Source organism: Pleurodeles waltl, chromosome 6, assembly GCF_031143425.1.
Source record: "Pleurodeles waltl isolate 20211129_DDA chromosome 6, aPleWal1.hap1.20221129, whole genome shotgun sequence".
Lineage (NCBI taxonomy): Eukaryota > Metazoa > Chordata > Amphibia > Caudata > Salamandridae > Pleurodeles > Pleurodeles waltl.
The window spans coordinates 616,667,935-616,695,462 of record NC_090445.1 but is presented as its reverse complement, the minus strand read 5'-3'; the positions used below and the strand labels follow the sequence as shown (position 1 = coordinate 616,695,462).

The following is a 27,528-nucleotide window of genomic DNA, read 5'->3' as shown; positions in this document are numbered from 1 at the left end:
AAACTCACGAAGCTCTATTGAGCTGACTGCTTTTGAGGGCTGTAGTAACATTTCTAAAAGGTTTTTGCTGCTGTATTCATTCTGCTGCTCACTATCCACAGGATCGGAAGCAGAGGAGAAACCTTTCGTTTACTAATGCCACACTGGCTGAATTCAGTGTAGAGTATCATCTCACTACTGTAGACAAGCTCTTTAAGTGAGGCACCACGTAGCTGATGGGGAAATGGAAGTAGCCAAACTTTCTCATTATAGGCTCGCTCAGGCCTGGGCCTAAAGGAATCTGAGGCTTTGAGACACAACATAAAGCAAAGATCACAAGGGAATGTGTGTGTGTGGAGTCTACAATGTAATGCTGAGTTTAGTTGAGACATAATGTAAAGCAAAGATTATAGAAGAAAGTGTGTGTGGTGTCTCGAATGGAATGCCGAGTTTAGTTGTTCCTCTTGCTAATGGCTCACAAAATGTGACAATGTAATCTATGGAGACACTCTACTTGGTGACTTAGGAGAAAAATATGGACTACAGTCACCGCCTCCATTGTCAAATCAGTTTGCCATTCTCCTCCTTTTTTGTGTTCTTAGTCAACTCCTCCTCATCGATCTATCCTTAAGAGGTGAATGAGAGGCTTGAGGAACTGCCATTGGTAAGCCTGGTGCTTGAATTGTCCGTGCTGAGCTCTGACTGGTATATGTTCGCAATGCCCGAGGAACATCCACAAGGCATGGAGAATGCTGAATAGGCTGATCCAGATTGAATATCATTGCTTCCTCTTTATCTCAGAGGAGTTGGAGCGGGAGGTGAATTTTTCTCCTTTGTATAAGATAAAGTGTTGTCTGTGAGCCAGTCTTTATTTGACTAGACATTTTCTGGAGGATGTGTGTGTAATGGGAAACTAAGATTTATGATCCTACACTTGATGATGAAACTCATGATTGTGCATCTTGATGATCAGAACACAATTCTTGACAACAATCTCCTGGACATCAACGCCTTAGCGGCACAGATTCCTCGTGTCAACCTTGACTGGGATCATGACTCCAGAATCTTCAATAAATACCTCAACGGTTTACAGAAGCTCCATTCAAAATTGGATTTTAAAATTCTCCTTTTTTTGTTCTTCTAATTCGCCTATAATTCAAGAGAAAGCACAGACAGTGTTGGGAGGCAGGCTGATGCTACCTGAGGCTTTTCCATTTCATTTGTGCCAAAGACATATCTGGAGGTCTTTTGGAGTATTCTTTTCCCGTCTGATTTAAGAATGGAGCATTGCTGGTGTACCAACTTCACTGTTTGGTGCTTGGGTTAGCCATAAAAAAGAAAAAAAATAATTTGCCTTCATTATTAGAACACTGCATTAGGTTTTACATTTCACATTACTGATATTTGTTATAGGTAGAATGAATGGCTTCGTGCCTAGACAAACACAGAAATGTTAATGGCCATAACAATATCAGTACATCCTAAACATTAACGTTTTTTATGAAACTGCGAAGGCAAGACATTAACAGGTCTGGCTAGTAAAGGCCTGCTACAACTACGACTCCATAACTGGATGATGTAAGATCTGGTATTAAACATCGGCCACAACAGTGTTCAGCACCTCGTTCTCAAGAGTTTTTAGTAGTTTGGATTAAATTTGACGTCAAGGTGGAAGCACACCATTTTGGATAACTATTACTTTTCTGGACAAGGCACAGCAGTTTGAAGTGTGTTTCCTTCAATGAGAGTCGGCGTTGTTCTATTTTAAGTGGGCAGGCATCTCGGCTCCTGACTGCAGCACTGAACGTTTCTCAAGCAGTTCTTTATTTGATTTTTGAAAGTAAACAGATCAGGAGTTTCAAAAAAATATTTCTCAGAGGATCTGGGATTGGCTAATAATCAGAGAAAGGTTTGGGGATGGGAGCTTTTTCAGTTGTAATCCATATAAGTGTGAGCTCTGAAAACAGTTACTAAGCTGTGGATTTGCTGATTGAAGCTCAATGACTTAGCTTTTCACAGTGTTAACCATGCTGCAGGAATGTGACAGGTCAAAGGTTCTGCTTGTCGCACAGGAAGGGCCTAATGTTCAGATGTGGACAGTAATTCTGTCAATGTCTTTTGCAGGTATGCCTTGAGTTTGAGCAATGAATGGTCTTAGTTAAGCTTAAGAAGCAGCTTTGTAAAATAGATCCACTTATATGTTGAAAGGATGGGGATGGCACCAATCCACAATGTCGATGAGGCTTCAGGATGGTAGAGGTTGAGTAGCAGAGTAATTTAAATTACCTGGTTCCTGACACTTGCAGTCGGTGATAAATGTTGTCTGTGAGCAGAACAATTGTTATGTTAATGGGTGATCAGAAATAAAGTAAAATCTTGCACTCCATGGTGATCTTTGATTTTTAGGTATTGTACCCATTCATGGTGATCCGGTCTGTGTTTTACCAGTTGAGGCTAGGCATCTCGAGGAGTGGGGTGGCTTAGCTGCACATGAAATAGTTAGCACTGATGCCTACATACTGACAATCTTTTACACATGATTTCTAGGTATGACACACTCCATTCTCATTTCCTGTAAATAACTGTAACTGTGTAGGCATTAGTGTTTGCCTCGAGAAACGTTTGGGGGAGGTGGGTGGGGGGGGGGGGGGTGAGGCGTGGTCCTACAAGACTATAGAAATGATTCTCTCTACACTGCTCACCCTCCACAGTGATACCATAGTCGGCAGGAGACTTTCAATCTCTAAGATCTACTAGTTGTACTTCGGGGGGTGTATAACCCATTGTATCTCTGGACTTAGAAAAAAAAATCTTCACTGCTCCTACCACCATAACAAATCCAAGATCTGTGTTATTAACCTGTAAAGCAATATACCACAACGAAAAGCCCAGTCAACTTAGGCCCACTGGTTTGTGGCTGTGTAACATTTACAAGGCTCTTCAATGAGAGGAATTGTTTCCAGAATCTTTTTAAAGGAAAACGCAGTTGCTAAATCACAAGAAATATGGCAAGTTATAGATCTGTGAAGACAATAAGTGGGAACACATACCACTGATACTTAAGTGGTTATCAGGTGAAACATCTTTCCTTAGCTTCATAAAATGATCATTCATTTAGTTTTTCGCTCCTCGCAATGACCCACCAACTGAATAAAGACATCAAAAGCCAAATATCTTCTGGTCCATTATACTGAGCGGATTAAAACATACGCATACTTACATGGTGTAATGTGATTCCAATTTTGGATATGATGTGTGATACACTTACAATACAAACTTGCACAACTTAAAAATGGACTACAAGGCTCTCTAGAATGCAAGAGATCTCTTACAATTCTGGAAATGATAAATACAGGCCTTCACCAACAGTTCAGTCAAGAAAGAAGACCTAATCTGAGGGATACGGTTTTCAGAATCTAGAACAACCATCTCAAAGAAAGAGATAACATAGTTCAGAGAAGACAACGTCAAGAATATCAAAAGTGAAATACATTTCTAGATCAATGACTTTCCAGTAGCGATGTAGGAAACAAGAATGAATATGTCCCTCCTATAAATCTCCATCCACTTCAGGGATTCTTGAATCACATTTTTGTATTTGTTTAACAATAAAAATAAATACTGTGCCTCCAACCAAACGTCACTGAGATGCCGCGGGTGACATTGCATGGTAAGGAACACGTGTCCTGAGATGTAAGGTGGCAGAGTTACTTATCATCCAGGTCTTCTCCATTGCCCTACACCCTGAAATATTAAAATAGTCTCACCAGCGTTTCAAAAACCAACCCTGTTCGGGTCTTATTGCATGAAGTGACCTTCGTTTCTATCCATTCCAGTTGTTTTGTGAACAGATTTAGATGAGTTTTAGTGAGAAAAGGTCATGCAAATATTAATTTTAAATGTCAGTCAGCATGTATCATCGTTGGAGGGCCTAAGTTGCACTTTTGATTTAACTAAAATGTAACACTGAAGAACTTAAGCTTACAATACCAATGAAGAACTTAAGCTTACAATATCAGCCATGAGGGGATCATCAGGGTTGGGCTCTGCCATCAGCAGCTGTATAGACGTGAGCACAGTGGAGATGTTCAGAGAAGGTCTCCAGGCTCCCTTTGGAACAAAGAAAATAATCACCAAGCAGCAGCATTATTGGAAGCAGTTTACAAATAAAACATTTCTAACAGAAAGATCATCTCTCTCATAGGAGCCAATGTACATGTTCCTAAACCCTAACTGGCTTCACAAGATGGCACTTCAAAGATTTAAAGTGAAAAGGGCAATAAGGATCACTTCTGTCTGCTTACGCAAACCACAACTTTCAATTTACAGAAGAAAACAAATAGCAAACGGCTTTTTAAGAGCTGCACTCAAACATGCTGGAATATAATACACACTAAATTGCAAGAATAGCTGGGTTTCAAGTAACTTGATAATTACACCATGGAAATATAAAAAGACAAGAAAAAAAATCTGCACTAGAGGAAGAGATGGTTTCATTCCTAACTCTGTGTATAAAACTTTTAAGCACAGAGAAATGGCTGCCACGTGTCCTAGATACAAGTTACAATAAAAGTGTTTGTTGAAGATATGCAGTGAAACTCGGGTATCTTAGGTCTCCTAGGACTCTTTATTAAAAGCCGCCACTAAAGCTGTGCATCATTCACCTTTGGAGGCAGTTTGAGGATGTCCAGACAGATCCTTCCCGCTGTATCGATGTTGGGATGATAAATGGGAGTCAAAAAACGGATTTTCGGGGGTTCAAACGGATATCTGCAAAACAAGAAAAAATATTAAGAGTGGGAATTATGACAATGACTCCTGAAAGAAAAAGAATTGCTATAATGGGGGTCCACTCAAGAAGATATTTTAAGAGACTAGTATTCTAGTAATGGTTCATGACTAACCCAATGCAAGACGGCCGCGGTATACCCACCCCCCAGCCTCAATATTCTGCGGAGCAGATGTGATATAAATATTTGTGTTGTGGCTGTTGCCCTAATTCTTTTGAAAACATGCAAATATTGGTAATTTGCACGAGGTGTTACCCTAATATCATAAAAACAACATAAGCTTACTAAAACATAACGCATAAAATACCAGTGCGTCCCTTTTCAAAATTATAATTCCATTTCCCAAAAGTTATATGGTGATAAATTCATGACCTGGCTATGCTGATGTGATTGTGGACTTGGCCTCTAAATATTGCCACAATGTATTGTGAAGCAAAATCCACTAATGCTTTAGTTTAAACATGTCTATTTAAAAACAAAATACCGTCTGTTGGAATAGTTGGCATCTTTTAAAGTTTAAAAACGAATCAATGTGAAGAAAATACATTTCTGAAAAAATGCAGCTGTATGCAGCAAAATGTGCTAATCCACTTACAAAAGCTTGGAAAAATATGTTTATAAGTCAAACGCTATTGGAGAAAGTTGACATCGCAATTAAATCAACTAATTCCTTCTCATACTTCCTGCTGTCGCATTCATGTGCAACATTTACCTCTCCGGGATGACCAATTCCAGGCTGAAAATTCCTTTTTCGTATGGAGTATCCGCACCACCAACTATTTCTTTAATAAAAATAAAACTTGCAATTAGAAACTTGTTATTCATAGGTTACTCATTTCGGTACTTTAAAATAGGTTAATGTACTGACAAAGTTTGTGCTTTACACTTTGTCCACCACAACCTGGACAGGAAAGAGCAAATCATGTGTCTGAACCAGCATACCACAATGCTAATGCCAGCGATTGCTCCCAGACCTAGACTTCATGAACATTTACACAGCATCCACACAAAACACTCAACCTTGACACATCCACTAAGCACCACATACCTTCAAACTAAAAATCACACACTACATCTCATTGGTGCACTCTGCAGGACAGATGCTTCAGACCTTATGATCTTAATGCAATCTTCAATGTAAAATAGCTCATCCTCGCAAGTCCTAGACATTCTATTTCCCACAAGGTACTTCTGCTAGTTTGCAGACTGTGACAACACCAAAGAAGGCACAACATCATCCATACATTCTTCTGTTTCTGTAAGCAACACGCTTTTACATCTAGCTCCTCGCATGCCATTTCCTAATCTCTGCAACTCCATACATTCACTTCCCCATCATCTACATGCCTCCTGAGTAGAACAAAGACTTCATACACAAAGTCTCAGACCTCCTCAGAATCTTATCCATCCAACACGCCAAAACCTCTACCATTGCTGACTTCAACCTCCTAGACAAGTCCATTATCCATCCAACACGCCAAAACCTCTACCATTGCTGACTTCAACCTCCTAGACAAGTCCAACATGAGACAAATCGAGACCATCTACAACCTAATTGACACACTTCATTTGGTGCAGCACGTCACAGAAATCAACACACTTCAAATACCACATCAAGGCTTCTCAGTATCATCTACTATCCAGTTCAAGCCTCCTTTACCACTAGATTGGACCAACCACCTTACAATACCTATCATGCTGCCCTGAGTCTAACCAGCAAATCAAGGTCAACCCAAAAAGCAAAATAAAAATTAAGATCCTCCAAAGAGTTCTCCATAGACAATTAGAAGCTCAATCTCCTCTATCGCCCTACCAAATCTGAAGTAAACACTCTTCTAAATGGCTTCAACACATTTCTGGTAAACTATGTGGACTCATATGCCCCAACTAAAACACAGATGTGCATGTTGAAAGCTTCAGCATTCCAGTATTGTAAAAACAAGAAAAGTTTTTTTTTCTGCAGAAAGGAAAGAAAATGGAAGAAAAGTATAACCTAAAAAACTATGTTACGGAGCTCTTCCATGTTAAACACAGACAACTCATCACATTAGCCAAAGTTGAGTCAGTGATTAATTTGTAAATAAATAAGTGCTAGGGCCCAGGGTATTGCTCAGAAGTCCACTGCAGTTTGTACTACCAACAAGGCCTGCCACTGTTGCCACTTGCAAGTATAAATGTTCCCAACTAAACAACACACTTACAAATGAGACGGTTTGGACAACTCTAGGCTACTCAATGAAGAAAGAATGGCCTAGACGCGATAAAATTATTTTCTAAATGTGTATTTGATTATTAAACTGATGTGCTTAGCTCAAAAACAGACAGCTCCACCATACCACCATGTGCAGACTCTCATAAGTAAATGCCAGTGTTAAGAACTAAGTGCTGAATACTGATAAACACTGGCACAAGTTAAGCAAGGAGTTAAGTACTATGCACCACCATCAATTAAACTGTCTACTGAAATGGAACATTCTTCAAAACAATCAAGCACTGCATCAACCCCTTGTATGAACCTCCTATCCGTCACTTTACAGACAAGTGCAGTCCCGTAAACCACATCTTCAATGAACAAATACAATCTCACAGGGTCTGACAGCACATCGACAACCCCAAATCGGATTGCCTCCTGACACACACTCTTTCTTCCCTGCTGCATCCCACAATGTTCATCCTTCAAAGGCTTGTTACTCACAAACCTCACTGACGTCCTCCAATTCAACAAACCAACCACCCACATACATGATGTCTTAACACCATCCTTCATCAAAGCCCTCTCTAGAGAATCTATCTGACCACATCTTCAACGCCTTCTACCCTCAAGGAACCTTTCGAAACAGGCAAGATCCTCCTACCCCAGAAGAAAGCCACATTAGGCACCAACGACCTTGCCAACTAGCGGCTTATTACTCATCTATTCTTCCCCTGAAAGACAACAAAAAAAAAATAAACAAAATAAGTCTTTGCTCAACTCCAAGAGCATATTAACACCAACCATCACTTGCACTTCTAGGAATCTGGCTTCAGATTCCGCTGCATGAGGTCTACTAGCACACAAATCATAGATCGTTTTCGGATACAGTTCAGATAAAGTTGATCCTTGTCTCCTGATATTACCACCCCTCAACTGCCTTTGAATCAGTCGACCACCCCACCCTTATCAACATACCAAAGTCTCAAATGAGATTACTGGGAACATCTTTCACTTCTTCTGCTTGACCTATCCAACCAACACCAGTTTCTTCACATGGGCACCTTGAAGTCTCAGAAGATATCGATCACTTGCAGTTCTCCAGGTTTCCATTGTGTGCTCCCTCACATCCTTCTGATATACTTTAACCTTTACATGGAGCTCTTGGAACTTCTAACAAAAAACATCAACATTTACCAATATGTGGACAACAAAAAACAGTATTCAAATGTTTTATCTGCGCCATACATCCAAAGCTTCAAACACTGCTTTCACCTTATCCAGATCTGGATGTCCAACACCTTCCTGAAGCTTAACAGTTGTCTGTCAAGAACAACAAATAACTGGTCTAAATCTGGATCAATGACATGAATCTTGACAGATCCATATCCCAACTCTCACCTAATACCAAGCCTCTCAGATTCATTCTGGAAATTAATCTCACTCTCCAAGAACACCAAGTAAACTAAAATTGGCGAGAATCATTCCTCTCTTCTAAAGAAAACTAATTCATTTCTCCCATAACACAACTTCAGAACTGTTGTTCAAGAGCTTGTACTCTTGCTTCTCCATGGCCTTCCAGACTCCACATTGGTCCCATTTAAAGGTATCCTACATACAGAAGCATGCCCGACCAAGGAACTGAAGAAACGTGATCATGTCATTCCCACCTTGATAGAATCCCTCTGACTGCCCTTGTCAGGCCACACTTCAAAACCAGCAGCATCATCTACAATGCCATCACGTCTGGCATGTGTTCCTACCTAGTGAACAAGCTCACCATCTGTGGTGGCACTCCATATGCCTGCAGCCAGGACACCATCTGGCAGGTGAACAAGTGCAACAAAACAAAAAACAAGGAAAGAGGACTTTTCCATCTAAACACAAAGGATCTAGAACAGCATCTCTGTATCTATCCATCAGAACTGCCACTCAGTTCTGCTTAGTTTTAGAAAATATCTCAAGACAGACCTCTTTAAAGGACACTACATCCTAATTTAGTACCTGTCTAATTTCACTCTTAGAAATCAGCTACCCCTCCAATCACATGTAGTGACTTTCCTTTGGATGTTGCACAGCGCTCCACTGCCTTTCGGCTGTAATCACGCCATATAAGGAATCATAACATAGACATTAACTACCAGCTAGTTGCTGTGGAAAGGAAAAGCACAGTATTACATCATGAATGCAAAAGATAATTTTGCATATTCATATTTAACGTCATGAACCATGTGGTTTAAGCAAGTACTGAAAAAAAGCATTCCAATCAGTTCACTAAAACATTGCCAAGGAACACTCGTAACAAGCAGCATGAAAGTTCAGCAGCATCAAAGTTCTAGGGTAAAATTAACCTAATTTTAAACAATATATTCTAAGACAACTGTAATACTATATATCTTTAAGAAGCAGCATTGGATGGTACGTGAAGCACACTTCTGCTAGAAATGCCTGCAATCCTGCGTACCAACATTTACAAGACCAAAAGTAATTAAGTTCACAGGTCATTTTTGCAGGTCTCATCATTGATGTAAAAAATGAAACGTGACAAAATACTGCGCTTGATCTGAAGCCATATTTAGGAGCCAATTCATTAAGCATTGTTTTGATAGTATATTCACGATCTATCTGTTGTTTAAAAAAAAGCCTCTACTTTCTTGAGAGGGAGGGAGTTGCGGGCCGGGAATCTCACCTCTACTCAAACTATATTGGATCACTGAAACCGCAAGAATGAACAGGGCCTTAAGAAGTGTCTCATCTGCTCATCAAGACTCCATGATTCAGGAAGAAATACACTGTAAAAAGCCCTCAAAATAAGGAACGCTCTTCAGTCAAACATTAGAATACCCCCTTGCTTACCATTTTCACAGGAAATCTAAAGAATTGCTTACACTGAACATAACCTAACAAAATCCCAGCATATCATCACCTCCTCTGCATATCTTTGTATGAATCAATCTTATCTCGGATTCATATCCTTATGGACGCACTACTCGTTTTGATTATCGCTCTCACCTGCGGATATGGCTTCCTTGTTCTCTAGTTCATTCTATTTACTATTGTTTGTATGTAAATGACCATGTTGGTTGAGCCCCTTTCAATACGTGTAGCTGTCCTGTCTAGCACTGTTATTTTGGTAACTGTCTGGTTGCAGGTCACCGTGTGATATCAAGAAGATACAAAAATAAATAAATAATATTATAGTACAATGCTGTTGGCTGTACCAGTTGTTAAAAGCCCTCCACAAGCCTTTTAGGTCCGAGCCATAGGCTGCATAATAATCTAGTTTCAAACATTCTGTGAACCTTGGAAAAATAAGATGCTGAGATTGCCCTGCTGGCATTCAAATCTGTGACCTCCATGTCCTTCACAGATGTCAGCAGCAAAGACTTAGCACAGACAGAGATTTTGCTAGCTCTTATCTTAAGTGGTTTACAATTTCTTTCCCTAAACAAAAATCAATCCTATTTTTACTGTCAAATGTACGATTTTATTGCAAATAAAAATGATATAAAACAGTCAGGACTACCAAAAAATAAGACATTGTACTTTTGCCTTAAATAATGGTATTAAGGCCAACTGGATGCCTTTGACCAGTTCCATGTGCTTGGAAACTACTTGCCTCCTTCTGCAAATGAGCACCCTTTGCCCCCCATTTATATTTCTTATGATTGTGAAATGTCACAAACATAATGGGCATTGGTTTTTCAATAAAGATTAGAACATTAGAATGATTTTGGACACAGGACTAGTAGCAATGCACTCTGGTGCACCTTCGTTCGGATTACCTTTAGAAGATTACAAAGATCATCCAAGTATAAAACGAGGGGTGTAAGATGGAGGATGGCTGCTGGTCAAAGAGAAGCAACATGGTATGCCTACTCACACTACCTGTTGCACTCCCAGCTGCTTTGTATTCAGGTCTTTCGAAAGATAATCCACATATCTTCGTACCACAACAGGCTCACAGAGCTTGCATTTGCCCCGTTTCACTAATAGGCACCCATTTCAACAGTGCATTGTAGGAGCAGAGTAGAGTCTGTCTTTTCAGAAAAAAACATCTAGACACAAAAACCTCGTTTCCAATATGGTTTGTTAGGATCTCAAACTCTGAATGCAGACACCAATAGGTAACAATCTGCTGCCAAACTGCCAAGGCAGGTGAAGTGAAATCGGAGAACTGCTACAGCTTACTGAGGACCGACACCACCACAGACCTATGTGGGCTCTGCTTAGATACCTCCTGAAGGTGGAGCTGTATTATGGTCATTTCCTCAAGGCTAGAAAGACGGCTTAAGTCCTGCTGACCTCTGCTGCACCTTGCCTGCTCAGAAGTCCCACATCAGCTCAGAAGTTCAGACATACCAAGGGGACGCCAAGGGAATTCTTCTCTATCAGTCAGAGATCAGAATAGGAATAAACAAGAGTCAGAAACATACCAGAACAAAGGAGTTGAGTTGTGACTACCTTGGGAGCACATGTGGTCCACAAACCAACATTTGCTTCTCCCCTGAGGAATACGCTTCCCGCCAATTGCCTTTTTCCAGTACTCACTTGTGTGCCTCGGCATGGTGGATCCACCGGTCCAGCACCAGCTTAAGTGGCCGAAGTGTGAAAGAAGTGGCCCTAAGGCACAGGTGTGTGCGGAGAGATAACAGACTGCACTGCATACTAGTCGGATTTAGATTACTCAAAGAGGGCGTGCGGGGTTGTAGAGTGCAACATTGTGACCCACATTGCGATTGCCTTGTGGGGCCCACAGCTGTCTGGCCCCTTTATCGTGAAGGTGTTGACCTTTCTTTGCTAGCAACTTTAGGCAATTTTTAAAGTACTTGAAAACTCTAGCCCGCGTCAGTAAAAACATTGGACCTAGATTCCATTTTGACAGTTGTGTTTCTGTAACATATCTGGTGTTCGTGATTAGTTAGCAACCAAAAAACAAGATTTTAATGAGTTGACTTTATGGCACGAAACTTTGTTCTTGTCTGTGTTTCGGTTTTATTATGAACAGCACAGCGTTTGCGATCAGTTGGTGATCCCTAACAATATGTATCATGTTTAGCCGAGTTTCCCAGTGTTGCAATTGAATTTCCCCATTTTACTTCACTACTTTGTCTATTGTTTGAGTACTATAATAACTCTTTTAGGTATTAAAGCGTTCCTCAAATCCATTAAATCTATGTAAGCTGGGCTTTTTTCTTTTGCTCATTCAAATACCCAGAGTCAGAAAGGCTTGGGGAGGCGTTCTTTCACTGTAACAGCGTCCTGGTTCTTGATGGACCACCTGCAATTTCAACTCTGACGTTGTTAGGGTATCACGGCAAACACAAGGATCAGGAAAAAGCTAGACTGCTTTGCTTTAGTAAATTATGAAAGCATCAGTCCTGAACTCCTGGATCGTAGGTACGTACGTGCTCGCAGGTCGTCCAGTTGGCCGCTGTTCTGCCAGCAAGTGATGCCAGGAGGTGGCTCTGTTGTCAGTAGCATCAGTTCTCTCTTCAGCCTCGAAGTCCTTTGCATGATCCTGTGATACAGCAATGTGAATTTTACATATGAATACCTGAATCATTTGTGTCACTCATTTCTTTGTTACACGCAAAGTAATTGATACATTTCATTAATTAACATAAGGAATTGCCCCCAGACAACTGGGTCAAGCATACTGGTTAAATTAATAACTACTGGGCCTTAGTCAGCTTTGGGCCACAAGTCAGCAGGACATAAGGGCACAGATTGGACAAACCACCTCCTGTGAGTGTGCGGTTGCAGTGATATGTGCAGCAGGCTCAGCTGTGGTGGTGACGTGGAACTTTGTGTGCAGCATGATAGCCCAGCAGTGACTACGTGAGGTGGCCAGTTCATAGGTCTACACCGTTTTGACATATTGAGAGTGATTTGAGAGCCATGTTACAAGCCTGTTTCTAAAACGAACATTACAGCAGTGTCCATGGCTTGAATAGCCATCAAGACTCTTTCCTCTAGTAGCCATCGCTGCACCATGGTAACTGATGCTGAAGTGATGTCACGTCAGGGAAGTGGTCAGTTCAAATAAGAATGTACAACATGTTGCTCTTTGGGAGTTTCCAAATAAAGGTCAAACCTTAATATTGAAACAAGGTTCAGAAGTCTAAGTTGGCTAGTCCTGTACAGACACAGTCACCTAAACCGGAAAAGGGCACCATAGCCAACTTTGCCCTGTATCTACATACATTTTAAAGTAATCACTGTTACTGTACGTGCCTTCAGAATTAGTTTTCTTGCACTTGAAAGTGAAAACTCAAAACAGTTTGAGGTTGTAGCCTACCAGACAGCAAAGCTGTCTGGTTTGCTAAAGATATCTTGGGGAATATCAGAAAGTGGACTTAGGAATGCATTCCACTCTTGACTACCATTGGCTTCGTGGTTTATAACTCACACCTTCTGGCTTTCCACTTGTTGGGTTTATTTGATTAAGGCTCTCCAGGTTCAATTCGTTCCTCCCGTTACCTAAACTGTGTTTTCTGTATCCTTCCACAAACTTGCTTTCTGTTAATAGGCATTTAAATCTTGCTCTTTACTCATCGCATTTGCTCTGCGTTCAAAGACCAGTATCAAATGTCAGGCGTTTTTTCTAGCACACGACAACATCTAAATGAACTGTGTAAGTATTTCAGAATATACCAGAATTATGAACGCACCAATTTGTGGTATTTCTGAAGCGTTAGGGAAACAAATACTTTAATATGATCAAAATGAATTGTTAAAGTAGGTGATGCAACTTCCACACATTGTCTGCGCACTGTATAGTTTTATTAGTAAAGCTGTATGTCTGTGGAAATGCAATTGTAATTTTAACTGAAAAATGTGTTGTCTGTAATGGCAGTGTGCTACCACACCATGAATACTCTACTCTACACCCCTCCACTCTGCAGCACTCTACACTACTCCCCGCCACTGTACTCCATGCTACACCTCTCAACCCCATACCACTCTACTCTATCCCAATGCAAATCTTCGCCACTGCACTCTACACCACTCCAGTCTACGCCACACTAATCTACTCTGCACAACTACACTCTATCCTACTGTACTCTGCACCAATCAGCAACACTGCACTCTACACCACTAGACTTTACTCTGTAACACTCACTTCTATGCCCCTGCAGTCTATGCCAATCCAGTGTATGTCACTCTAATCTACTCTGCACCATTGTACACCACTACACTCTATACAACTTTATGCAACTCCACTTTACCTTGCACCACTTCACTCTACTCTGAAACAATCTACTCTGCCACTGCACTCTATGCCAATGCACTCTATGTCACTGCACTCTATTCTATGCCACTGTACTCTATCCGATACCACTGCACTGCAGCACTCAATTCTGCAACACTGCTCTCTCTGTCACTTTACTCTGCATTACTCCACTCCATGACACTACACTCTGACACTATACTCTAAATAACTGAACTTTATGCCACTCGACTCTACTCTGCACCACTGCCCCCTGCATCACTCAACTCTACGCCACCCCAAACAACTCTATGCCATTGTAATCTAAGCGACTCAACTTTATTATGCCAATGCATTCTACGACGCTGCATTGTACACCGCTGAATCCAATGCCAGTGCACTCTACGCCACTATAGTCTGCATCACTCCATGCCAGTGCACTGTCCACCAGTCCACTCTACCCTATACCACTCCAGTGTATGCCACTCCAATACACAACACTCTCTGTCATTCCACTCTACAAACCTCTACTACACTCTTCACTATTCCACTCTATGACACTCCACACCACTATCCGAAAAGGCCATTAACCTTTAGCCAGGCTAAACAGCAGCCAAGATGGCTAAAACTCATTAGCGAAACCAATTGCTTTTCTATAGGCAAAACCTATTCACTTTGCCAATGCTCGTTACCCCCAGCCTTCTCCATCCGAGGCTGAACAATGGATACCAATCCCAGGCTGAATGCACAAAGCAAATCTATACAAATAAATAAGTGTGAACTATCTATACAAATGATGTGTGTGTCAACTCACAACTGGACCACTTCATGCCATCAGCCTGTCTATATTGACCCCACCCCATCTGCTCACATGTGCCGTACTGAAGGTATGCGCAAACGTCTGGAGGAAGTGCTCTGCATATCAAACACAATGTAAAGTAAGACAATTATTTAACACAAACAAATTTTAAAGACATTTTAGTTTACATGGTACGTTTTATTGTTTTAATAACACGTCTTCGCTCAGTGTATTAAAGGTAGCCAGGCAGTTTTCCCTCAATTGCAACGCATTCCAATCATAGTAAATGTGTAGCTTCTTTTCCCCCCTATTCACTTGATGTAAATGTTCACTTTGAAGAGCTTTTCTACTCTCAGGTCACGTACCACTACATAAAGCTTTAAATGAACTGCTGTAATGAACAAACGTTTCGCATTATGTATGCTGTCTAAAAGTGTATAATAAATACAATTAAAAATCAGCATATTTCAAGAAAATTCTGAAAAAACAAAAACGCAATTTACTGTGTCTAAACTAAAAGAAGGAAAAGTAACATCTGGAAGCAAGGAGCCGGACATTGTATATCATAAAAGGCCACTGTTTCCCAGGGAAGAAGTTGCCAAAGTTGAAAGCAGAGTAAAATAGCGCCCCAAAGTCCTGAGATAAGGAAAGAAAAGACAGGCAGTGTGATGAACTTTTGCAGATGGTATGTGCACTTCTTGACCGGGTTAGATTGAGAACTGTGAAGGACAAAGGAAAAGTGGTGAACAGGCTGAACTGAGATTCAAAATACTGAATGTATTACTAAGCATTGGCAATGCCAACATCTGGCGTTAATGTCCTGCATCCCACACGCACACCCAGCACACCTCTGTCCCTGCTCTTAGAAGGGCACAAACTCAACCTATACTCGGAGGCAAAACTCTCACCATGTACTCATACAGGTACGCACCATGTACATAGCGTAGCCACGCCGTCAGGCAGACACCTGCATCACCAGCACACTCACATACATACTGCTCACTCCACTCACACACAGGCACACTGCTCCCCCTGAAACCAGTCACAACTCTTATTTGGAACACATACAGACCCACACCTCTACGTACACAGGCACACATCTCTTTAAAATCATAGCCCTAAACCCGAGATCACACAAGCACAGCTCTCACCTCGCATTCCGAGTCTAGTTTTTCTCTCTACCCCCTCTTGCTTTAGAAAGGAAGATCAACGCTGTATATGCAGCAGTCACTTCTCACAGACAAAACAAAAATCGCATACACAGCCGTCTCCCTTCATGTTACTAACAATAATAGAAGATGGCATGAACAGACGCACTGCATGCAACGAACGCCAAAGTACTGCTGGTGAGAATAAGATTGATCACCCATGAAAGTTGCTTGACTCCATGACTGGGGACCTTTGAGTGCCTTCAGTAACCTGCAACTGAACACAAAACAGGATACCGAGGGAGCAAAACAGTACCCCAATATTTAGGACACCCCACAATTTAGAAACCAAACATTTTAACATATACGGTCTCACACTAGAAAGGAAGGAGTGCAAAGGCACCCCACCCAATATGAGATTAGCAGAACATCAACAATAAGTTACTAGAACACTTCAAAAACTGAGGTCTAGATAAGGGAAAAAAATAAAGCATTTTAGTACAGAAATCGCAAACTTAATTAGTACAGAATAAACGCCATGAAGACTCAAAGAGCAAAGGTAATACACAATTCAGAAATCTTTCTAAGTCCCAAACAAGCAGCAAAATCAAGAGTTGAATAGCATAACTATTTGAATGGGAAAGCCTGCAAGGAAAATCTGTCTCACCCCCAGAAACAAGGGGTTCTTAAACACAAGTGTTGCACAGAAAATTAGCTAAAACCATAGATCCAGCATAGCACTACACCATGTAACAACTCTTTGGCAAATGAGAATAATTCATGTCAGCAGCATTATACATTAGCACTATGCCCTTTCTCAGAAACCGACCTGTCGTAGACTCAAATGGAAATGACGGCTCAATTATGGTCTTATGGAAAAAGAAAATTATAAACTCTCCTTATCAGCCTAAAAAGATATGATCTTTACCGAAAAACCCCTCTTCTTCACTCCGTCACCTGTTTGTTGTACCACCATTAGCAGAGCTCTCTGCCACATTGTCCACCTTTTCATTACTCTCTCCAGCACAAGTCCTAAGCTTACCTAATCAAATCAAGTCGGGTTCCCCCCTTGATCCATGCCCTCCTAAAATGTTATATCTAGCACCCGAGATAGTCTCTGTGCATCTTACAAACATCTTTAGCCAGATGTTCAGCACAGGGTATTTCCCTACCAAGTGGAAGCAAGCCTCCATCTTTCCTCATCTTAAAAAGCCTAAACTCGATACTACTGATTCAAACAACTATCACCCCATTACGCGTCTTCCGTTCCCTGCAAAAATCATTGAAAAAGCTATTAACTCTGAACTAACAACTTTCATCGAGACCCATGGCCTCTTAGACCGCATTCCACCATAGCACCTAGGTGGCCTTCTTCACCGCATCAGAACAAATCAGACAAAGTGTTGAAACAGGAGGGAACGGTGCCTTGATTTTATTAGATCTTTCTGCAGCATTTGACACAGTCAATCATGATATTATTCTAGATAGCCTTGCCTCTATTTGAATCAGGGCGAGAGCTCTTACTCGTCTCCAGTCTTTTCTTACAGATAGAGAACAGTTCATTGCTCTTGACGAATACAATTCACCCCCTTTTACTCTGCCCTGTGGGGTCCCTCAGGGCTCTTCGTTGAGCCCTACCCTCTTCAATATTTATCCGATACCACTGGCCAAACTGATCAGGTTCTTTGGATTTTCGGTGGTGTCCTATGCAGACGACACCCAAATTGTGGTGTCACAGTAGTCAGTGATCCAGAAGACACTGATACTCGCTTCCATTATTGCATGCACCAGGGCAGTAGATGGATGTCTCAGAACTTAATTCTAGCAAAACTGAGGTTCTGCTGTTTGGCAGCAAGGCATTTTTCTGGTCCCCAAGTCGGTGGCCACAGGAACTTTCACCACTTCGCACCCCAGCTGCCAAGGTCAAGAATTTTGGGATTGGCTTTGACAGTAAATTATCTTTTGAGGGCCATATTAATTCCATCACTTCAGCTTCCTTTTATGTCATGAAGCTTCTCAGAAAAATCGCCCCATTTGTTGAGCGGGACTTACAGAAAACTTTGATTTCAGCACTCATTCTGTCAAGAATCAATTATTGTAATGCCCTTTTTACAAACATTCAGAAAAGATGCCTTAACAAAATACAGATTCTAAAAAATATTGCCTCCTCCTTGCAATTCCCAAACACAAGTCGGTGTCACTCACCTCCACTGGCTTCCGGTTCATAAGCGCATTAAAGTCTAGGCTCTCTGTAGCGCCTTTAAGGCACTCCACAGGTACAGCCCCCAAATATCTCAGACAAAGCTTTCACTGGTATATTCCGCCTAGATCACTCCACTCTGCCACGGCCTTCAACCTTGTAGTCCCTAAATTAAAAAAAATCTTCTTGGGGTGGGAGGAGTTTTGTGGCATGCACTACCAGACAGTGGAACTCCCTCCTCCTCAACCTCAAGAAAGAGACTCAACCGTTAGCTTTTAAGAAGGCCCTCAAAACCTGGCTTTTTAAACAATAATATTTCTATCTTTACTTTCTCAGTGTCTAGTGGTCGCCTTTTTGCTGAGTTTAGTGCCTAGACACCTTAGGGTAGTAGGGCACTTTAGAAACTGAATAAAATAAAAAATAAGAAATCCTCCTGCTTTTCCATGTCATTGTCATCCAGAGATGGTTTGAACAACATATGCAACATTTAACAAAGGTCATTCAGAAGTGAGCAAGATTAAGCTCAACTATGGAACCACAACCTCTATAGTACACTGAAAGTTTCATTAATAAGCCTTTGTTTTGATTTAAGGTTTTCCTGACAGTTATGAACTCTCCTCGCTTTTGCAGTGCTTACTGGGGGGAAACATGCACAGGAGAAAGTGACGGGAGAGGGTGAATGCAGGAGTGGAAAAACAGAGACAGAAGCAGCATCCATTTTATCCAAAACAGTGTTTTCACCAAAATATGGCATAACTAAATCATATTAATAAACACACTCCTAAACCTCATTTTAAACTTGTTTCAACTGCATACATATTAGTTGCACATTGGATCCAATATAAAAATCATTAACACTTGTGAGAAATTAGGTTTTTGCTTGAAGGGATGTCAGCCCTGCTCAACAAATAGCCACAATCCCCAACAGGGAAAAACCACAAACATTTCCAAATTAACTTGTGTTTAGCCCTCTGGTACCCTGGCACTAAAGCAGTCAGGTTTAAATTAGAGGCATTTTGTAATGTATTTACGCAGTACTCAAATAGCACTAAAAACCACGCACAACACAAGAAAAAATTCACACCAATTTAGAAAAACTGAGTAAATGTTGATAAATTGTTTACGACTAAAACAACAAAAATCCAATCAGTAGACCTGAAGATATGCAGTTTTAAAGATTTAAGCAAAAATAGTGCTTAAAATCACAAGCCCCAACGGTGGTATTCTATTTATCTGGTTGCACCGCATCCGTTCAGGCTGACTGCAATGAAGCACGGGCCAGATACAAGAACCAAGTAAGTCCCACTGAGAAATGTACCTTAAATCCTGGTTGCAGAGCACTGCATCACGAGGCAGTGGTCCCGTGGAGTGATGCAGGTCCCACGCTGAAGATGTGCCATGCAGCAGAGGATCTGAAGATGTAATGATATTTGTGTTTTGACCACTGACTCCACGTTGCACTTAGCCTAGCAGCACACCGTCACATTAGTGACCACTAGATTCATTTTGTCTATTGACTTTATTTTAGCATTGGCCACCACCACGTTAAAAGCTGCAATAATTTTCCATGCTCACGTTATACAATTTGCTCATGTTTTTATTTTGTGTGTTCTTTTCTCACCAAGGGCTTAGGCTGATAAGAATGTACTAGGACGGCAGGGAACGGTTTTGTTTTGATTAGGGGCACCTTGGGATTTTGGCCAATTCCAGACATGTTCTTTTCAAAGCTGGCCTAAAGTAATCAGCATTTTTTAAATAATAAACTTATGAGGAGGGAGTTTCTAGAATTTTCCTCTCTATTTTGTTCAAAGTATAAGAGGCCGAGATCAGACGGACTGGGTAGTGATTCAGACGTCAGACATGCTCAGGACGCTAAGGTGTGTCATCTTTCCCATGAGGATAATTGATCTCTCTCTTTCCACAAATCGTTTCTGGGATCTGGCGATCTGATGCTGATAGGAGGGAGATGAAGCAGATGTGATGCATATTTTTAATTCATTATTTGTTTTGCATTATAATATAGATACATATATTTGCTGTGTATATTGCACTGAAGAATCATTTGTACATGGTTTAATTTCATTGCTGTGACCATTTTTAAACGTGTGCTTTCAGCATGCTGACCTTCCTTTACGAACCTTGTGAAGTGAATTAATAAATGTCTTCTTTAGACTAAGAAGCTAATTCCAGAGATTTTTGTCAGTGCATGAGTGTTTCAGCTTGGTCATTAGTGAAGCAAAACATTTTGCCGTAGTCAGACCGTCTACAGGGAGGTTGGAGGTTGAAAGTGTAAGACTTAAAAGTGAAAATATGTTTTTATTCAGAGAGTTAAGGAAGCTCCACAAACCTTTTCTGAAAATGCATGTGAAATTAAAATGCCTTATGTCTTGGCAAAGGTGTTTTCTTGTTTATCAGGACTTTCTAAATTTTGGGATGGGTGCTTGGGTAAAACAGAATTAATAACTGTACTTATATGTTTAAAAAAAGGAGCTTTTTGAAGGAATGATGTCCCTTTTGTTCTTGACAGGTGGGTTTGGATACTTTTGTCGGCTTACAGAAAAATGCATGCAAGATGTAAGCAGTTAGAATATGAAAATAATAAATTAGAGAAACAACTTGATGACACAAGAAATACTGCAACTATGCTGTCTTGTCAGAATAGGTTATTACAAGATAAAGCTGATATCTACCAAGCCGTCACAGGGAAAGCTGATTTTTCACATTCCAGTAATGAGGAGGTTAACAGAGGTGGCGGCCAGTGCGAGCTACATGAGCAGAACGTAGTTTGTGCTCAGTCAATATTTAGATGAAAAATACAGAGTAGCCAAGAGATTTTGGCAGGAGTTGAAATGCATTCTTTAAAATATTGCACCCAGCAAGGAGTTAAGGATGTTAACGATCTATTCACTGACCTTTTGCAGAGTAAAATGTGTCCAGGACATAGAGAGATGTTGCTACAGGTAAAACAAAAGATTTAAATGTTTTCTACTCCTCGCACTAAGCAAGAGACACAGCGATTCATGGGATTATTTGATTTTTGGAGACAGCATGACCCTCATCTGGGTAAAATCTTAACCCTTTGTTACAAAGTGACAAGAAAAAAACATGAGTTTGAATGGGGTGAAGAGCAGCAGTAAGCTTTTGATTTGCAAAAGAAATAATTCAACAGGATTTAGACTGTGTTGCATGTAACTATACAGGGACAATATGTAGATTGGAGCAGGTGGCAAAAGCAGAGAAGAACAGGAGTGCCCCTGGGGTTTTGGACTAATAAATTATCTGATGGGACTGAAAAACTGGAGCGAGCATTCAAATGAAGCCCTCCAGATTCTGAATAACAGACCATTACAAAATGCTGAAACTCCCCTGATACAACCACATTTGTCAACCAACACCATTGTGGACTGGGAAATAAAACTTTGAGCTTCAGCTCCTTAGAGAGACACGCCAGAATCTGCAGGTCTTGACCTACATGCTTACAAAATTGCCCAACTTGTCATAAGTCCAGTGTATGGAGGAGTGGTGAGGAAGGGGACTGCCTCAGCCCTTCTGACAGTACAAGGAAAGGGAGGTTTTGGTTCAACTGTCAAAAACCCTGATGCTAAGGTATAGGTGGAATCTCCAAATGGTCCCCCAGAACCTGCAGAAATGATAGCCAACTGTCCTAATAATGTCCTGCTAATCATAAAACTAGAAATGGAAAATGGGAGCACATTTCAGCTGACAAATGTTATTTGCAAGTAAGATCATCCTACGACTTGCCTATGACCATGAGTGTGATGTGTGGTCTCCCTTCAAGCGTGTGCGGTCGGAATGGACAGCACCCATTTGGTGCAAGTTGTGCTCCACAGATCAAAGTTCTGCATGGGAATAATGCAGAGTACCATGGATGTTCTATCAACCTGTTTGATTGCAATTCTAATGGAACCAACAACATGGCTTGCTATCACCTGGTGAAGCTGCCAGTCACATTAAGCATGTTTAAGTTGCCAGTTCGCTGACTAGTCTCGTGTGGGAACCTCACTTTTACTTACATTCTAGCGAACATTACAGGTGGACCGTGTACCTTTACATGATTAGGACTCATGAAGTTTCCATCTAACTCTATACCAACTTGTTATCCTAGAGACACTATTCAATTAAGTGAAGACTGTGATTCAATTACTATCCTAATCAGAGTATCTAGGCTTAAGTCTTTCTACTGTAGGTGTGCCTGGTTTAACTGTTTATAATATCAATAAATTAATCCCACTTCTTTTTTTTTTTTCTTTGCAATTAGTTTATTAGATAATTCTAAACGTACAGGAATACAAGGCACATTGTACTATCATGTGTGGTCATTAACAAGGAGTAGAACATAAACATGACCAATCAACAATTGGTAACCATAAAGGAGGGAAAAAAAGAAGAGGGAGAGAGAGGGAAAGGTAGAGGGAGAGGGAGAGAAGAGCGCGCGTCTGTGTGTGTTTGTGTGCGTGTGTGTATCTGTGTGTCTGTCTCTACCGGGGGAATGTGCTGTGATAGGGACACTCCGGGAAGAGAGGGCATGCATTCTGAATCTGTCAGCAGTGCCTGAGAGGCAGAGGGTACGATGGCTCACAGCAGTGGCTTTCAACATATTCAATCTGTTTACCGGGCTATCTCGTTCACCATAGAGGTCGTGGTGCTGGAAATCGGGCGGGCGGGGGTGGGGGGTGGACGAATAGTTATGGGTTGTTTATTGATCTCTTATTCTGTCGCTCTGCCCCAGTACTAAAGTGCATCTTGGGGCTATCTGGGATTCGGATGAGTATGTAGGAGTGGTGACAGGGAGATAAGGGGTAAGTCAAGAGAGAATATTGTAGAATAGCAGAAGATCTTGAGAGGCAACTGATAGTGTAGAGTGGGGGGGGGCAGGGAGTGGGGAAGGGATGAAGGGTATCATGTCAGAGGCAGTCACTGTGGTCCTGGGGGGGAGAAGGTGGTGGAGGGAGGAGAAAGAGGGGGGCGACAAACAGGGCGAAGCCGGAAGGGAGGGGGGTCTACAGTATGGCTGGTAAAGTAGTGAGTTAGTTCATAGATAGATGAGAGATAGTGATATTGTGTGACATGATGTTAAGGGCACCAGTCTGGAATAAAGGAAGGATATAAGTGAGTGTACAGGTGTATTCTATGAATTTGCCATAGTGTGGTCTACAAATTTTCCATGGACCTCGCACATATTTTCTATAAATATTCTGCGGATGTGCATTCTATTCTTGTTTATAACTCTCCAGAAAGGAAGGGTGTCCAAACCTGTGTAAATAGAGCAGCCTCATCTTGTAGATTAATGATGACATGTTCATGCGCCTCTGTCTGTGTCATTGCTATTATCCACTCCTCTGATGTGGGCGGAGTGGGTGATCTCCAATGACGAAGGATGCATAACTTAGCTAGCGCAGGGCGGTATGTAGTAGGTGGCGTTGCAGTCTAAGCAGACCAGGGAGGTCCCTCATGTTGAGGAGAAGGATAAGAGAGGTAGGGAGTGGCTGCCGAAGAGCGACAGAACCACAGAGGTTAGTTCCCACGGCCTCCCAAAAGGGGCGGATCGAGGGACAATCACTGAGGATGTTTATCAAATGGCAGCGTGTCTCAGTACATCGCCAGCTGTTGGTGGGGTAAGAGGCCCATTCTGCACAGTTTTACTAGGATCCGGTACCAGCCATGAATTGTTTTGAAGAGACAGAATTTCAGGCGGGCCTCTAATGTACCCCTATCCAGGGGCGTCCATAAGTTTCATCCAATCTTCTTCAAAGTCAGTTCGGGTGCAACCCTGCCATCTGGTGCGTAGGCCGGCGAGGAGGGGTCGCGAATAGAGGTGTTGGGTGAGCACTCCATAGAGACCCGACATCACTCCTTTGGAGCGTCCCCACATTTTCAAGTAAGACAGAACAGGGTAGGTTTAGGGGGTCTGGGGGGACCTCATAATGCTGCGGAGACAGTGTCGAAGTTGCAGATATAGCCATGCTTGGTCTGGTTGAAGGCCAAATTCTTCCCGCAGCTGCGCAAAGGGTTTGAGTTGGTCATTTTCCACCAGATGGTCCAAGAGACAGAGGTCCTTCCAATGCTCAGACAGTCATTACCCCATATAGGGGCCCTCTTATTGAGATGGGGGTGTGTGCAAAGTAGGCGGTGTTTGACGCCAAGCTGAAAGTGTCCCCTCCAACACTGGGTTTTTGGGGCTTGTCTGGGCCCTTTGGGCTCTGTATAGGATGCTGAGACCACCGCTATTTGAAAGCAATTTATGCTCTAGGAGGACCCATTGTGGGGGTTCCAGTACTTCCGGTAACATATACGCCAATTGAGAGAGGTGGATGGCTAGTGCGTACTGTTCTACTGACGGGAGTCCCATTCCCCAGTTAGAGCGGTGGGCCATGAGCTTGGCAGACGATAAGTGGGGGTGAGCTGAGCCCCACACGAAGGCTCGGATCGAGGAGTCAATTCACCTGAGAGTCATAAGGGGTATTTGCATGGGTAAAACGTGGAAGGGTAACCATTCTCACCGCCTGGACTCTTCCCCACATAGTGAGCCCCAGGTGGGACCATTTGTCTAAATCCTGGGAAACGAGTCATGAGTGGGCCCAAATTGTCCGCCACCATTTGGTCCAGACCCCTGTTTACAAGGATCCCCAAATATTTAAGGTGGGGTGGTTTCCAACAGAATGGGAAACTATGAATCGCCGCTCTTGTAGAGACAATAGAGAGAGATAGCGCTTCGCTCTTTTCTCCAATTCACCCGGTATCCGGATAGGAGTGCAAATCCATTGATAATGGAGCGATCCAGATCTGTTAAGGTGAGTAGTAGATCGTCCGTGTATAAATAGAGCTTAGAGACTGAAAACCTGAACCGGTATACCAGTGAGGAGAGGAGATTGGGGGATGGTGGCCATCAGGGGTTCCATTGCCAGGAAAAATAAGAGGCGATAGCGGACACCCCTGTCTCGTCCCTCTGCATACTGGGAAGGGGTCACAATAAATCCACTTCAGTTGACCTGTGCCGATAAAAAGTGATCTCCAAGGCCAAACTTCTTCAGAGTGGCAAACAGGCAGGCCCATTCAATGCGGTCAAATGCTTTTTCGGCATCTAGGGAAAGGATGAGGGCCTCCACCTGGAGATCTCTAGTCGACCAGAGGGCATGGGAGAGAGAGCAGAGATGGTTTCTGGATGTGCGCCCCAGGACAAATCCCACCTGTGTGGGGTGAACTAAAGCCGGAGTACTTCGAGGACACTGGCGAATATTTTAATGTCGCCATTCAGGAGGGATTTAGGGCGATAGCTGCCGCAGAGAAGGGGTCTCATCCAGGTTTGGTAAGGACCGCTATCGCTGCTCTATAAGAAATAGAGGCTAGAGATCCCTCACCACTGACTACAAGGAAGGGTTTGTATAGAAAGTGAACTGGGTCCTTGCTAGCCCATTTATAGAATGTCGCCTGGAAGCCGTCCTCCCGCAGCGATTTATGGTATGGGAGGTTGGATACTGCCTGTGCGATTTTGATCTTACTAATCTCCCCATCTAGTAGGGTGCGTCCCTCATATGTCAGTTGGGGGATATGGGCCCCATCCAATTGAGTGGGGCTAGCCAATGTTTCTAGAGTATATTAGCACTGGTAGAATTTTGCAAACTCTTGGACTATGTCTCGAGGGCGAATTAGGAGCTCACTGGTGGCGGAGGAAAGCGCAGGTATGGCTTGTGCAGCTTCCCGTTGGCGGAGTTGAGCCATCAGGAGTCTGCCCGCCTTCTCACCTTGTTCTTAGTGTCGTCCTTGTAGGCGTTGAAATGAATACACAGACTGGGAGGTGTAGAGTTCATTGAGGGCCATCTTCACCTTCTCCAGGTGCCGGCGTGTTGGCAGCCAGGGCGTGTCTGTATATAGCTGAGTAAGAGACCCAATATTACGTTCTAATTCAATTTGGCGAGCTTTCTTTTGCCTATTGGAAATTGTTGCATCCCTCATCATCTGCCCACGTAGAGTGGCTTTCGCGCCACCCATAGTACTCTCTGAGAGAGGACTGAGCCCTGATTATCCTGTAGGTAAGTGGTGATATGTGTCCGCTATTGTATTTTATATTTTTTTATTAAATTGAATTAATTGTATACATATTGGTGTACTGGGAAGCGCCATGGTTTTCGTCCTGGGGAGGGAAGATCCATATCCACAGAGGCTGAGATCGGTGAATGGTCAGAGAGAGCACATTCCAATATTTGTGCATCTCGGGGCTGCGCCACCACCTTTTGTGATATGAGGAAGTAGTCCAGTCTTGACTGGGTACCATGAACCGGAGAAAGGAAAGTGTATTCCCTGTCTACCGGGTACACGAGTCTTCAGTGGTCCACAAGACCATGGTCGTAGATCATATCTGTCAAGATTGCTCTGTTGGGGTTGTTGCCAGTGTCGATGGGGCTGGTCCTGTCCAACACTGAGTCTGTAGCGAGGTTCCAGTCTCCCCAGTGAGGTAACGTGGGTCCCCTATTTCTGTGAGGAGGCAATTAAGACGGAGAAGGAAGGAAAGTTTGTGACCTGTGAGTGCATAAACAGATCCGACGCATAGCGATTGATCACGATCCTTAGTTTGGCAAATACATACCTCCCTTCTGGAGCAGACCATGATTTAACCATCTTTGAAGGGAGAGTTTTATGCAGCAGGATTGCCACCCCACACCTTCTGGGCGTCCCACCCCCTGTTGTCTGTGGGACAGGACAACTACTAAATATTGCTCTCCCGACCCAGTCTCGGCGCAATTTGCTAGATTCTACATCACTGAGGTGTGTCTCTTGTAGAAGGGCTAAGTCTGCCTGCTTGGAATGTAAGGTGGAAAGTACTTTTTTCCACTTCATGTAATGGGTCAAGCCACTGACGTTCCAGGAGAGAATTTGGAGCGGACAGGGAGGAGTAGCAGCCCTATCAGTCATAGCGTTATTGTGCATCTGCAGTCAAACGTTGGGGGGTGGGGGGGGGGGTAGAGATCAAGGAAAAAGGGGCAAGAAGGAGGACAGTAAGAAGGAGGGGGGGATCGGATTGGTAAGAAGGCGCTGGGTGTTCGCCTGTAGTCCTCTTCCGGAAGAGAATGGTACAGAAAATAAAGAGTGCAAAGCGGAAACAAGGTAGTAGTATAATGGAGGGGGAAGAGGTATGGGGAAGTAATGGAACAAAGAGGGTGAGGCAGAAAGGGAGGTGGATAAAAAAAAA

At 42.5% G+C, this 27,528-nt stretch overlaps 1 protein-coding gene across 3 annotated transcripts in view; it reads right to left on the bottom strand.

Annotated features, from left to right (window-relative positions):
• Positions 1-27,528, bottom strand: part of UBE2T (ubiquitin conjugating enzyme E2 T) — a 106,050-nt gene that overhangs the window by 44,892 nt on the left and 33,630 nt on the right. For all 3 annotated transcript variants that reach the window (XM_069238927.1, XM_069238928.1, XM_069238929.1), the window contains exons 2-5: positions 12,369-12,481; positions 5,482-5,551; positions 4,644-4,749; positions 3,991-4,089 (exon numbers count right to left, since the gene is read on the bottom strand). In XM_069238927.1, the coding sequence (XP_069095028.1) occupies positions 3,991-4,089; positions 4,644-4,749; positions 5,482-5,551; positions 12,369-12,477 (384 nt within the window). In that variant the 5' untranslated portion in view covers positions 12,478-12,481. The remainder of the gene's footprint in view (positions 1-3,990; positions 4,090-4,643; positions 4,750-5,481; positions 5,552-12,368; positions 12,482-27,528) is intronic.